Source organism: Molothrus aeneus, chromosome 18 (assembly GCF_037042795.1).
Source record: "Molothrus aeneus isolate 106 chromosome 18, BPBGC_Maene_1.0, whole genome shotgun sequence".
NCBI classification, from domain to species: Eukaryota; Metazoa; Chordata; class Aves; order Passeriformes; family Icteridae; genus Molothrus; species Molothrus aeneus.
Window position 1 is genome coordinate 5,673,151 of NC_089663.1, and position 14,417 is coordinate 5,687,567.

The following is a 14,417-nucleotide window of genomic DNA, read 5'->3' on the forward strand; positions in this document are numbered from 1 at the left end:
CATTTACCATAATTTCATTATTTCACCCACACCTTACTTTTGGGTAATCCAGTTAAGCCCTACCAAGCAGCCCCATGTAGGTTACAGCAAGCCTTGCTGTAGGGGAAAGGGTGACATTCTGTTCCACAGGTAACACCCTAATGCCTCTCCTGCCCTAACACCCATTAGCCACACACAGAGCATAGAACCATTTTCATTATCAGGCTGAATGAAGCAGATAAACAAGGACTTTTGCTTCATAGATATCCAGTACTACTACAGAGTGCATTAGACACCATAAGACCTTCAAGCATTTTACAGATATTGAGAACTTACTGACATGGTAAAGATTAAACTAAGATGTATTATTTGTTTCTCAACATGAATGAAGACACAAAGATATTGAGGATGAAAGACCATTATTAATATGATATTTAGTCTTTCTCTGTTCTTTACCAGCATTGTACCATTTGCTAAGAAATTAAGTCAAGATGTCTTTTACACAAGAGCTTTACTAAATATTGAGCTTTCAAATGCATTTCCCTTACTGTGAAGTGCAGCAATCCAGGCTGAGCCAGCACAGACCAACTCAGATACTGACACCTCTAGTCTTCAAACTAAGCCTATTTCTCTAATGAGAAATAATTAAGCCTTACTGTCTAATACTGACACTCCAGTAATTGGGACCTACCATCAGTTAAAAGGAGTCAGAACTCTGTGAATTTAGTATCTCTTCAGAGTTTAGTGTGAGTATCCCATTTCAGCTTCATGCTACATAATTCTAGCATAAATGCTTGCTAGAGGTGATCAACTATTGTTTCTAAGGCCATTAGAAAAGAGTAAGGCTTGGACAGAGGCTGTATGCACCCAAATAAAAACTGCCTGCTAAAAGCTCTGTAAGCACACATCTTTTTAAATGTAATGCAAACCAAGAATGCAGTAATAGCTTCCCATAACTCATGTAACTACATAAAGCTCTAATCATCCCCAGTAAGGATATCCATGTGATTGTTGGACATTCCTGCTCAACTGCTCACCCTCACCTCATCTCCTGCTATAGTTCCCATTTTGACAGCTGAGGGACACCAAGGAAGTACGTAAGACCTAAAACATGCAAGACCACTGGTCGGAGCTGCAGTTGCAATCAGGCTTTCATCTAAAGTGACATTTACTCCCTACACAAAAATCTATTTCTGTATGTTTGTGATGAGGATTGGATCATCTATCAAATGAGTTATCACTACCATGTGAGGGGCACTTCTGAATCCAATGAGCAAACTGAGGCTCTTCATCACTGAATAGCTGAATCAAGTCATAATATTTAGCCCTACCTTTTGAAAACAAATCTAAAAAGTCACTTACAGCTTGCAAATATTCCTGAGTGCTTCTTAAGTGCACACGTCCAACCAAAGCAAACTTATGAAAACCATCCAGCTCAGTCATGCCTATTGCACAACAGATAGTAATTCTTAATAAGACAAGTCAGACTATCCAAACAAAGTGGTTTTGTCTTGAAAATGATGGAAATCAATCTACATCCTTTATGCTTAAACCAGGATATTTTAGCTTGTCAGTGCTGCACCAAGATGTGCAGCACTTGCATACTGAGATCATGTCACGCACCCAAGTTTTCTCACAGTAGCTGGCTGTGCTCAAGAGGCTGGATCAGTTACTGAACAGGCAGCAGAACGATGTGTCTGTGCATCGAAGGTTCCAATCTTGGAACCCAAAATCTTGCTTAAGCAACAGTTTTCCCCGTAGACAAGCAAAGATTTTTGCTAGTGAGAAAAAAGCTCAGAGGCACAAGGAGACAAAAGCAATGACTAAGTGAAGGAAAAGTTTAATTTTAGATCAGGAACACTTTGTACACTGGATTCCACTCTATCTACCAGTACATTTGGTCTTTTACTGCACTTCCATTGTAAACTGCAATTCCCTTGGAAGAGTTCAATCTGGTAAATAATTCATAATTCACTGCTCCAACAGAAATGCTGGAGTTAAGAACCTGATTAAATCACATTAGCTTAAGTAGTATGCACGAGTAACTCAGCGCAGCAGGACTTGGCATAGTTTGCACTGCTGCAGCTGGGCAGTCACCAGACAGATAAAAACTAAGTCCTTGTCTTATTCCCCTCCCTTGCTATGGAACTTAAAACTCCAATATTCTCTGGGGAAAAAATGAGCAAGATGAAAGTTCTTAATGAATTTGTGAAGACTCATAGTGACAGAGTTCTTATCTAAAAATAACTGTTCAATTGCATTAAATGGAGCTAAACAAACAGACTGAATTCCTTCTACCACATCAAGACCTGCTATCTTTTTTTCACTGCAACCATTCTCTGTCCTTCAGCTCACACACGACTTGAACACACAAGGTGTAACAACTTCAAATTTAACATGCCCTGTGACTGGCAGTCACTCCTCCTGCACAGGCTTGGAACTACTACAATTAGAAGGATGATCAATGTAAGACAAAATGTTTACATTCTTTGTGCAGCTCATTCTGCTTGATCCCTAGCACTCCTCCAATTCTACATGGACCAAGATCACTGTTTCACTTCACACTACCATTTATCCACTTCCAGCAAGAGAGAGTGGGAGAGAAGCATTCAGTATTTAGCACTGCAACTTATGTTTAGCTTCTCTGGAGAGCCCTTTCTGCACGGTTCAGTTCTTCTTTTAGTAAAGTACAGACAACTACCTCGGGAAGACACCGAACTTAAGGGAAATAATGTTTCATCAGCAACAGGCTGAACTTGGAATTAATTATAGCACTAACTGATATTCTAATCACTTACAGCTGGATTAATTAAAAAGGCTACAGGTAGAAACAGTACACAGATTGAATTAAGGCACAGAACGATTTTACAGCTCAGGATCACTGGAACACACAACAATTACATGGAATTTTAACTTTTTTGGCTTTATCATAAAGCAGCACAGTAGATTTACCATATTAATTTTAAATATGATAATTTAACCATAGTCAAGACAATTACTTGAAAGGAATGTGAGGGGGGGAGAGAGATCAATCTGATAAGGCTAAATATGTATGGCAGTGTAGTATTATCAAGAGAAGGCCTAATGTCTTCACAAATTCTACCAGACAACAAGCACCACGTAACATTAATTCATGACTTTTGATTCTAGTTTACAACATCCAGTGAGTTAGAGCTGATATAACCGTACTGCAGATATCCAGCCAGAGCAAACACTAGGAGTTCCTACATTCCTTCCATTTTCCCTCCCTATTTATCCCACCATGTAGGGACAACTGCAGAAGCAGCATGAGGAGGCTACTGCATGCCTATTCCCAGCTACTACTGATTTCAGTCTGACTTTAGCAGAGTATTGCTTTAGGGCTTCTGCACTCAGCCTGGGGGAGAGGCAAAGGAATACACAGGAAAGAGTGAATGCTGAAGAAGTTTGCTCCTACATGCTAGCAACGGACACCCCAGGGTTCTCCCTGCTCCTCCATGCAGCTTTCCTGCTGAGAAAAAGTAACTCAAGCACAGGTTTAGCCTTTTCAATAAGATCAAATTGCTTAAGAGCAAAAAATAGAGTATGACTTCAGTACAAAACCCTTGAAAAGCAGGTGGGCCAGCCCCTCACCCAAACCTGAGGTAGCACAATGCTGATATTGGCAGTGCTGCAAGACACACAACACTGGTAATCACAGAAACAGTCATTTTACATGCAAAGCAGCACAGGACACCTCCTGCATATTAAGTGGGATGTCCTCACATTGCTATTGTATAGATCAAACACAATCAGCAGGATTGGTTATGCTTGCCAGTTTTAAATGGTAAGAACTATATGCTCTCTAAAAAGAGTCTGACAACAAAATCACTTTGATCCCAAGTTTCTTACCCAGCCAGCTGTTCCGCAGCTCTTACGAACCTATTTGAGGTTACTATAATCACTGCTAGAGTGGACACTGGCAGGGAGGGGGTGGGAGAATTCTTCACCATGTTAAATGCTCCCAACCCATGAAAACTCAGAGGACACAGGTTTGTCTCCTCCCTTGGACGGAGACATTTGATATTTCTGGAATTCACTCTACTGTTTTTTTCTGGCTAGAGCTCCTTCTAGGGTCACCAGGACAGTTCTTCCAGTTAAGCAAAAAAATACATACCAAAGGGAGCTGGAAGTGGCCATAACCATTTCCCAACCTGAAATGCCCAGAGTGGCATGCAGTCCACACTGGGGGATGATACCTAGTTCGTATTTTGAAATGGATGCCTGATTTGACAGAAAGGGGCGGTGCAGCGACAGAAGGATGACTTGCCAAGTCCACTTCCTGTTCTCTCATTCATTTAGCAAATTCCTTTAATTCCTGCCTCAAACTGCACGTTCAGAGACTGCTGTTCTCTCACTCCATTTACAACCCTCCCTCACCACCAGGTCACAAGGAAACACATAAACCGGTTTGTCTGTGCTGCATCCATTGGCTAGGGATCTTTTCCAGTGCTGGCGTTATGGTTTTCACAGGATATTAAGAACAGAACCATGTCATTCCGAGGGAGGATTTTTTTAATATTGTTATGTTTGGAAAGAGGGACAGCAGCTGTGCAGCTTCCAAGTCCAAATGGTTTCTTGCACCTCATCTCACCAATTTCCTCACAGCTGCAGAAAAAGAGGTTCCCAGGAACCTTCGCGATCCAGAGGCTGATGGTCGTTTAGGTGAAAGGGAAAAACCACAACCCGCCTGCAAGACTGCGGCGTCCACCCAAGCTGAGGCGGGGGAGCGCCCGCGGTGCCCGGGGCGAGCAGCGCGGCTCCGGCGCGGCGCCGCCCCCTCCCCGGAGCGGGAGGTCCCTCAGGCGACGAGTGACTCTGCACAAATCGCGGCCGCTCCGCACGCCGCGGGGACGCAGCTCCGGGGATCGAAGGATAGACGGACGGACGGATGGATGGATGAGCAAAAGCGGCAGCTCAGAGTCCGCACCGGGGGCGGGCTCGGCCCCGCACTCCTTCCCGCGGCGCGCAGCGGGACGGCGGCCGCGCTCCGCAGGGAAGGAAGGAGGGGACAGAGAAGATCCCCCCGCAGGCTGGCCCCCTCTCCCCGCCCTCAGCGCTCCCCCGGCCCGCCTAGGCCGCAGCCCTCCCCCCCTCTCCTAAAAACGGGGTGAGGCAGAAGAGGGGGACCCCAACCCCGTGCCTTTTCTGCTGCCCCCCTGCGCTCACCTGGAAGTGCTCCTGGAAGCGAATGGGCAGTATCTGGGCCATGGCTGGGGGCGAGCTCCCCGGTGTAGGGGTGCGGGGCAGGAGCGGGCGGTGAAACGGGGCGGCCGCCGGTGCTCCCCTCACGGCGGCGGAAGCGGCGCAGGCGCGGAGCCCTCGCAGGGATGGCGCCCGGCGCGCCCGCCGCTCTCCTCGGCCTCAGTGCGGGGCCGCTCACTCGCCGGGATCACTCCGCACCTCAGCCTGCCAGGGTCTCCTCAAATAGTCCCTCCCTGCCGCGCTTCTTCCTCCGCCCATCGCCGCCGCCTCTCTCCCGCCCTCACCCTCCCGCCTGACTCTGCCCCGCTATCTCTCACTCCCGCTGAGGGCGCGGGCTGGGGATGGGGCTGTGAGGAGCGGGTGGTCCCCGCCGCGGCTACGGCCAGCGGAGAGGGGCGGGAGGGGTTGTCAGAGTGCAGGTATCCCTCCGCTGCTGCCACACACGCTCACGTGACGCGGCCCCCTCCCCGGCTCCCTCCGGCGCTGCCCCTGGCCGACCCTCACCCCGGGCCGGGGCTCCTCCTGACCCCTCCTCACCCCAATCCCCCGGGGCTGCCCCCTGACCCACCCGGTCCCCCGGCGCTCCTCCTGACCCACCCTCACACCGGCCCCCCGGGGTCCCTGCGGGGCTCCCCCTCATACCAGCCCTCGAGGCTTCTCCCTTGTCTTCCCCACAGCCGCGCGGCGGTGCCGGGGCAATGCTCCCCTCAGCGCCCCAGAGGTGAGGACTAAGACGGGGAACAGCCGGGATCTGCCAGGTGGGCACTGGAAGCCGGGAGCCGCCTGCCTGGCATCTGTCGTAGTGGCTGCCTGTGCCGAAGTGCGACACTTCTCCTCCTTGACAGCCCCAGAACCCCCAAAGGCACTGGGTTCTGGCTGGGTCAGATGGTTGCTCTTGGCCCACCACCCACCGACTTATCCTAGTACCATGCGGGCTTTGCTCCTTGCAGTCATGCCCAAAGGTAGGTTCAAGGCGTTTATGACCAGTTATCAGCCATGAAAACCACCCAACTGTTCTGCCCTGTTCAATTTCTAAATAGAAATAGGGCTCCTTCCCCAAGAGTTGACGTTGTGAGTTGGAAGCTCTTCAATAACCGAGAAGTGAAGGGTCCAACATGTAAGAGATTCATCAGCAGTTTTTTTTTTTTTTTTTTTTACTCTCCCTCCTAGTCAGCCCATTAGCATTAGATGAGGAAGGTGAAGTTAATGTTAGTGCTATTATACTTCTCCTAAATTACAGTAATCCTTTGAGGTGGAAACAGCTGCAGTGGTACTGGCTCCAGCACTTTTATCCAGAGCATTGTATTGTTCACATTTTCCCAGAGAGCTCAGCTCTGGGAAACACAAGATTATAGGAGAATCTCTAATATTAAGCTGAACAAAGGACCCCTGAAGACTCAAAACCAGAGGCAGATTAAAACAATTTCATATACATTACAATTTAAACCTCATTATTTTCACTTAACCTCATTCATTTTAATACATGGGAATTCATAAAACTGGGTTAAGTTTCCAAAGGGATAATAGGCATGGCTTGCTGAGACACCTGGGTTCCTACTGGCACACAGAGTCACAGGCTGCAGCCATGGGGATCCCTTGGTGAAGAATGGTCTACAGTGGACTGAGGAAACACTGAACAGGAAGGTAGGAATGAGAGGCTGCTAAAGCCCCATCCCTGCAGAAATCTGGGATCTGTAGCTCTCCCCAGAGGACTCAGGATCTGGGTTATGCACCACAGTCTGGTCTCTCAAAAGAATGAAGAAAAACTGGAGGTAAAGTGGAGACAACCTTTGTGTGGTCTAAAGGGGTTTGAGTAGCATCTGCTCTGTAGGTTTGTACGTTGCAGTTTAATTTTGGTGGTTATGAGTTCTAAATGAGGGCAAGTGAGCAGTGCTGCAGAGACAGACTACCAGTGGGACATCAGGACATATTCGTCACCAGCCCATTTTGGTACGGTGAGTGTGTCTGTCAACTTCTCTCCCTCACATTCACTTTATGGATGCTAATTAATTACATCTAGAGCTCCTATTTTTGCTAATTTATATCTATTGCTTAAAAAAACCAAAAAAACCCCCAAAAAACAAACCACATATTTTCATCACTTATTGTACAAATTAAGTAGTGATTCTTAAGTAGTGTACATAGTTATAAGAGATATATTTTTATATCATTAATATTTTAAAGAAAATTATGACAAAGAGGTAGCATATTTGTCTCTGAAATATTTTTATTATTAAGAATTACAAAAGCACAGAAGTCACTGTGTACTGTGTGCAATCTTAGTAGTCTGGCACTAGGCTGCTGCCATGAACTGGAAAGATCACTGGCTAAGGAAACCAAGGCTCTTTTAAAGTATAATTAAAATTAAAGGTCTGTTATATTTCTTCACTCCAATTTTAATAATATAATCTTTCATGCCCACTCCCAGCTGGCCAAATCCTAATTACAGCATCCCATAAATTCTGTAGTAAAAAAAAATCTCACTTTATGTAAAAGTGCTTTGCCACACTTCTGTCTGCTGATGTCTTTCTCATTTGTACTTTCTTTGCACTGCTGTGTTTAAATATCTGTCCTTTATAAGACCTGGCTTTGCTGATCCCAAAGGTTGGATTCTTTGCAAGTGTGATTGGCTCTGAAGAGTGAGCTGAACGTGTTGGACATTTTGGCACAAATCAAAAAACCAGGAAAAGTATTTTGCCATATTTTCTCTATTCTGCAGCCTGCTGAGCTTCCACAGCTAAAGAAACTGACCTCTGTACTGTCAGCTGTGTGCACGGATGTTTTAACTGAGCCTTTTAACCTTGTTTTCTATATTTAGTTTGGGGTCTCTCAATAAAAAGGCACTACTGGCCTTATTTAAGGTATTTTTCCTACAGTCTATAGTCTGTTAAAAGGGAATGTAAAAGGTCTCTAATGGTTTGCTGTGTTGGTGCCCCTGTGATTAGCTGACTGCTACTCCCCTGCTCCTTCATCCAAGGCAGAGCCACAGCAGCCAGCAGCTGAGAAGGGTGTAATCCCTAGCAATCCTTTAACAATGCAAATGGAAAAGCTCCTGGTAAATGTTTCTCTATTTTTTTCAGAAGTTGCTCTCATCCAAATATTTGGGTTTCTGGCTCATCCTATGGATGGCAGCCTGATGCTCTTTTTCCAGTGTTTGAGAAGAGCTACATTCTTGTCTTGGAGGGGCTGTTATTTACATGGAAAAATGTTGTATGTACGTTCCCAGTCTTCTTCCCACAGAATCAGCCAAGGAAGTCTCACTGAAAAAAGCAATGTGCATTTCTCTTAAATGTTTCTCTCAGGTTCTTGCTCAACAACATCCGTTCAAATCACTGCTTAACTACACAAGTGTTCAATTTCCAAATGTTTGGCCACTTTCCTCTTTTGATTCAAGAAGGTAAAAAAGTCACTGGCACATCTTCTGGCCTGCATGAGAAAGGATCCACTACAGGAGACCTGCATGAGTGGGAACACCCAAACACTTGGAGTGTTCCTCAAATTGCAGCTCCAGGAAACAAGGAATCTGTGGGTTGGACTTGCACATCCTTGTGCACGATCACTGCAAACTGCTGGAGAGCTGCTGTGTGTGGCACAGCACCGAACACAGGATGTTGATCCACATCTGTTCTCAGCTGATGAGTGCTGCCTGGCACTGTCAGAGCATCAGCGTTTTGCCTATCAGATAAATGCAAACCTTGGGAATGCTGGGTCAGCACAAAGATGTTTTGGTGCAGCAATGATAGCGTGTCACAACAACTCATAAAGTTCTGATTTGGTCTCTTGTGGAGAAAATTTGCATTTCATGCATCTCAATGCCCTATCTGACTGCCCTGTTTGCTTGAGAATCCAGTTTGAAATTGTACTCCTTGTTTTTCAAACCACACCCTCGCTCCTTGGACTCCTTTCCAGCTGTCTCCTGGAGACGGCAGAGCCTGCCCCTTTCCTTCCCTCTCTCTGTTGTCTCTCCTTCCAGCAAACTTCTTGCTGCTGAGTCAAGAACTGTCTTCTATCACTGTCTCCCTTCCAGAACTGACTCCTTGTACATATCCCACAGTCCTTCATTTCACTGCAAAGCTCCATTCAAATCATGCTCTTTTGGCCTGGAATTCAATTATCCTTTTCCATCTGTTCTTACTGAATGCATAACTCTGGGTCATACAAAGCACTCTGAGGCTCTGGATGAGTTTCTTCTGTGGTTTTTGGAAGTCATTGTGCAAGCTCCTGAGAGCAAGCTGGTAAAAATTGTGATGTTTTTGAAGTAGTTATTTGAAATGTAAAGATTGTTGTGGAATTGTTTAATATGTAATTATTTAATGTCTAATTTATTCTTTGACAAGAGAATGGTGTTATACACACTTAGCATTTCAAGACAGTCCTGTTATGGTGGATTTTACTCTTGACATATCACTTTATGAATTTCCTTCAGTATGTGAGACTCCATCCTGTATTCTCTGCACATGAAAGCTCTGCTGGAGATTGTCATCTCCATCAGCAGAATCTGATAGCATTTAATGTCAGAATGAACAGGAGTGTCTAAAGCACTGCAGACTGGAGGCCTTCAGGTTCCCCACAGAGAATGCCATAGTGATACACAATTTACCTGCAATGTGCAAACAATATGTTTCTCTTGCCTTCCAGGAGCATTTCCATTTCAAGGAGCTGTTTCTGTTCATGAGCAGAACACCAGCATCGATGCTCTCTGTGCATTTGTAGAGTTGTTTGCTCCTCCCTGCACTGCTGTTCTTCAGGCTTTGCAGCACAGGTGCTGAATTCCTTGCATGGCAGTTTCTTAGCTGAAATTGCAACTCCTCCAGCCCAGCCTTGTAAAAACAGGGATGTAGTGGTCAGTGATGCAAAGCTGGATAAAGGGCAGGAGAGTCAACATCTGTCTTCAAAATCCTGACAAATGCATCAGGGCTGCATTCTACATCAACCTTTTTAGAAGCTGAATTCCTCCAGAGTGTTTTCTCTGGCAGCTCATTCATCAAGCAGGTAGAGAGTGAATGTGTTCTTTGGAAGTATGAGCAATGGCAAGAGATGAGGTAGCCCATATAAATCCAGCATGCATCTCTTGCTAATTTCACTAGGTTTGGAACAACAGAATCCAAGCTATGTTTGTATATAGACCAAGTAAAATTTTAGCCTAAAGTATCTGATTCTTAATTAACATTTAGGAGCTGAACTAGTCAGTGTGCATAAACAGGGGATGAGAAAGGGCTGGAAAGGCCCTGGAGGGGTCTTCTGGTTATCACGAGTGTCCTACAGCCTGGCCAATATTGTCCAATTGCAGATTAATAGGGTGATTTGAGAAATGCTTAATATATTGGCTGTTAGGGCCTTTTAGCTATTTCCTTTGAAATAGACCCTTGAGAGGGAAAACCTCAGTGCTCATTTTCTTAACATTATTATATTATCCAGGAAAGAGAATGAAGCCAAGAAAAGCAGTTACTGGTAAACCATAGGGATGGTAAACAGACCTTTTATTTTCTAAAGGGTATTTACAGTATATTTCCCATTCTCCTACTCCTGGAAAGAAGTACTCTCTAAATTCATCATCTGAGAATTTCCCCCATCTTCAGAAGGAAGAAGTCTTTATGAGTGTGCTTTTGCTATGTTTACCTGTGTCCTTTTCCCCAACACAGGCAGTTTTGAGATCATTGGCCAAATTCAATCATATGTGATACAGAGGAATGAGCTCAAAAGGTACTGGATTCCAGCAAGTTTCATGAAAACAGGCAGCCAGAATGGAGAGACTTTTATTTAGAAGGAATGGCTGAAGTGGGAATTCAGCTTTTATTGGCAAATTTATGAAGCAGTCAGTGCAAATCATGAAAAAAAAAATCTTTGACCAAGGACAGTACCTTCTTGAGTTAGTTTTATTGTTCATAAAATATTTTTGTTCCCTTTTCTTATGCCCAAATTCCTGTTTTTATATGAATCTGTACCTTTGCATTAGCTTTAAATATAGGTTCAAAAATCCTCTCCCAAAACCACCATTATTTTCTGAACTGTGTTCTCCCCTTCAAAAACAGGTTTTTGTTAGACCATGCAATGCTGTTTTATGTAACACAAAGGCCCTGGGTATTTTTTTTTCTTCTATCAGCTTATAGAACTTCAGGATGCTGAAGATAAAAGTCACTCTCATTTTTTTATTCACTCCTGGCTTTCTCTGTCTGGAGTTCTTTATGGTACAGGTTTTAATGGACATTCTCTGCATTTCTTGTTTCTTAATGACATGTACGACCTGAATGTAGCAGACTGGCTTTTCTGGAACTTCAGTCTTAACTAGAATATTCAAGATACAAGCATAACACAAAGATATTTCCCAGAGAGGTTGGAAAATCACACATTTACTACATTTTAGATTATGGACAACAAACAAGATGGCTGAGCTGGAATAAAATGTAGGCAAGCACAGGCTTACAAACTGGAAGTCCTCATAATGAAATGTCTACCTAAAAAAAAATCCTACTAGTGCTCAGTGCCTAAAAGGCAGAAGAATACATCAGCACTTTGCAACCCTGTCACTAGAATGAATTTAGATGACACAAGATGAAGGCAGACATGCCCCTTTCTGCCAGATCTTTCAGTGTAACTGATGCTACTTTGTGAGGGATGTTGAAAAAAGGGAGAAAACCTGTGCAGAGGCGTTAACAAGCACCAGAGGGAATTTACAATGCTGTCTTTTTAGAATATAATTAATCTTTTTAGAAAGATCTTCCTGAATTTGAAGAGTATTTGGTACTTTCTACTTTTCTAAAGGCCCAAGGGATGCCCTGAAACATAAAAAATTACATCATATTTTTGGCAAACTGTGCTGTTCCAGATATGTAGTGTTTCTTAAGCTAACACAAAAAATGAAAGGGGAAGCATACAAAGTGCTAGCTAAATCATTTATTTAGCATTTTGTTGTCATGTTTCTTTGCAGATTTTTGGTCCTTATAATGGAAAAAAATGTGATCTAATTAAGTACTAATTTCAAAAAGAATATATGAAGATTCTTATGGAGTAGCTTTTAGTTGCCTCCTGCTTTCTATACCAAGCCATACTGCATCCAGGAAGCAAAGGGATGATTTCTACCCCCAGTGCCAGAATTTTCCCTCTTTCATCTTAGCTCTCCACAAGTCATTTGCTCCAACTCAACCAGAGTCCAGTGCTTAAATTCTAGATGGAGTAAGGCTGGAGCTACAGCACATCAAAAGTGGGTAATCTTTGTATGTTTCTACCCATATAACGAGGACTGAAACGTGTTAATAACAAGCAGCTCTTCTTCTGTTTCTTTGGTCATGCTGGAAGAGGCAAACTAAAGAATTGAAAGAAACATGTTTAGTGTTAAGAAATAAGCACTTTCACAGGCCCCAAAGATCTTTAAATATGTGCATATTTCTCTCCTAGCTCAGAATGTGACTGAGATAGCACATGATATGTTGCCTGATGCAAGAATGCATATTGCCAAGTCTGTGTCTGCAAACAGGAGCTTGATTTGCTATGTCTGGGCTGTGACTGGTCTTACTCCTTCATAAAGGCAGCAAAATAGCAGAATACATAGTAGAATACAGGGAAGTCTTGAGCTTTTTGATCAATTCTAGAACAAGGGTAGTCAAATCTAGGCCATAGGATTAAAACACAGCCTGAATCCACTTTCATTTGTGACATAAACATTTTGGAATGGTCTGTCCTTTCCCAGTCCACCCACTCATGTCAAAAAATGATGTGGTTGGATGTGCTGATGATGCCAAGGTCATGGTCAGCTCTGGGCAAGGTCTGGTTAGGCAGAGCTTTCTGAGGTCCTGCCTAACCAGAGACCTGTGTGTTAGACCTTTTCACAAGTGTGTTACCTCCTCAGCTGCTGGGTTACAAAACAACAAGGCAGCATCTATGACACTGCTGATCTCAGATATCACTTCCTCTGTCATCTCCATTCATAGTTACATATGACATGCAGAATTATTTTCAGCTCTGCTTGGCTTGAATGTAAACCAGCTTTGCAGCTCCCCTCTGGACTCTGTAGATACAACAGCAGGAAGAAGCCACCTCTTGTCCCTTTGGGCCAGGAGGACATGCCAAACATCAATGTGGATGTGTTCCTGAAGACCAAACTGCTTTCTGTAAGTCTGCTCACAGACTTCATAATCCATCTGGTTTCTGTAAAATGCAGTTATTTACAGCAAAGGTCACTTCACAGTACAGTAGCTGCTGTTTATGTTGCTATTTCTGATGAGGCTCAATATTGTCTATTTTTCATTCTATCTCAATGCTGCCTTTAATTGCCTCTTTCCAGCAGATTTATGTATTATCCCTCCCGGCTGTTCACACACAGACTTCCCCTTACTTGGCAATCTTCCAGTCATTCCGTACTACAGAGGTACTAAAACAGCAGAGCAGTTGATGAGAGTTAAAATAAAACTGCATTATGTTGTACTACATGGCCTACAGCTGACTGAGCAATTGGGCAACAGAGCATCTGAGACTCAGCAGAAATTCTCTTCTCTTGATTTCTCATTTTATACTTTCAGGCAGGTACAAAAAAAGGTGGTAGAGGCTTAACAAATGTATCTTGAAATGTTATCTAATGCCTTTATTTATCACTACTCCAGGGAAGAGCATGTTGGAATTAATGATTCTCTCAAATAACAAACGAAAATTGTTCTCACAGGAATCAGCTCCATAACCCTGACACTTGAGACACGTGGGGAAGCAGAGACATTCCCTGGAGATCTCCTGGGTCATTAGCACAGCCAGGCTGACTCAGTAGTACATCTGCATGTGCCCAACTGCAAAGATACAAGGAACCTTAATGGTTTTACTGTGGTGCTCAACATAAATACACACCTATTTCCTAAATCAGTACATTCTTAATTTAAGGCTCCAGTGTCTTGCTGTTTAATGCAGCCAGACCCCACTGCTCTGTCATTGCCAGTAGCTGATGGTGTCCAGTAACACGTGGAAACCAGCAAGGGGGGGCTGTGTCCCACAGAAGAGCTGCTGTGGTTGTGCTCTTCACCCTGCCTCACTTGGGCACAGGTGAAGCCCTCGGGCTCCTGGCAGGCTGCCACTGTAAACCCAGCACAGCTGGCTTGAGTGGAGAGTAAGGCCTCAATATTGCATTTCAAACACTGATTAGTAAAGCAGGTGATTGAAAAAAAAAGGTGTTTGTTTAGCTTATGGGGATTGGAAAAGAAAACAGCTCCAGGAATCCAAAGCTGGAAATGCTA

At 44.1% G+C, this 14,417-nt stretch overlaps 1 protein-coding gene across 2 annotated transcripts in view; it reads right to left on the reverse strand.

Moving 5' to 3' along the window:
* The window catches only part of CLTCL1 (clathrin heavy chain like 1), a 34,672-nt gene extending 29,377 nt beyond the window's left edge, over nt 1-5,295 (reverse strand). For both annotated transcript variants that reach the window (XM_066562525.1, XM_066562524.1), the window contains exon 1: nt 5,167-5,295. In XM_066562525.1, the coding sequence (XP_066418622.1) occupies nt 5,167-5,208 (42 nt within the window). In that variant the 5' untranslated portion in view covers nt 5,209-5,295. The remainder of the gene's footprint in view (nt 1-5,166) is intronic.
* Nucleotides 5,296-14,417: the final 9,122 nt, after the last annotated feature.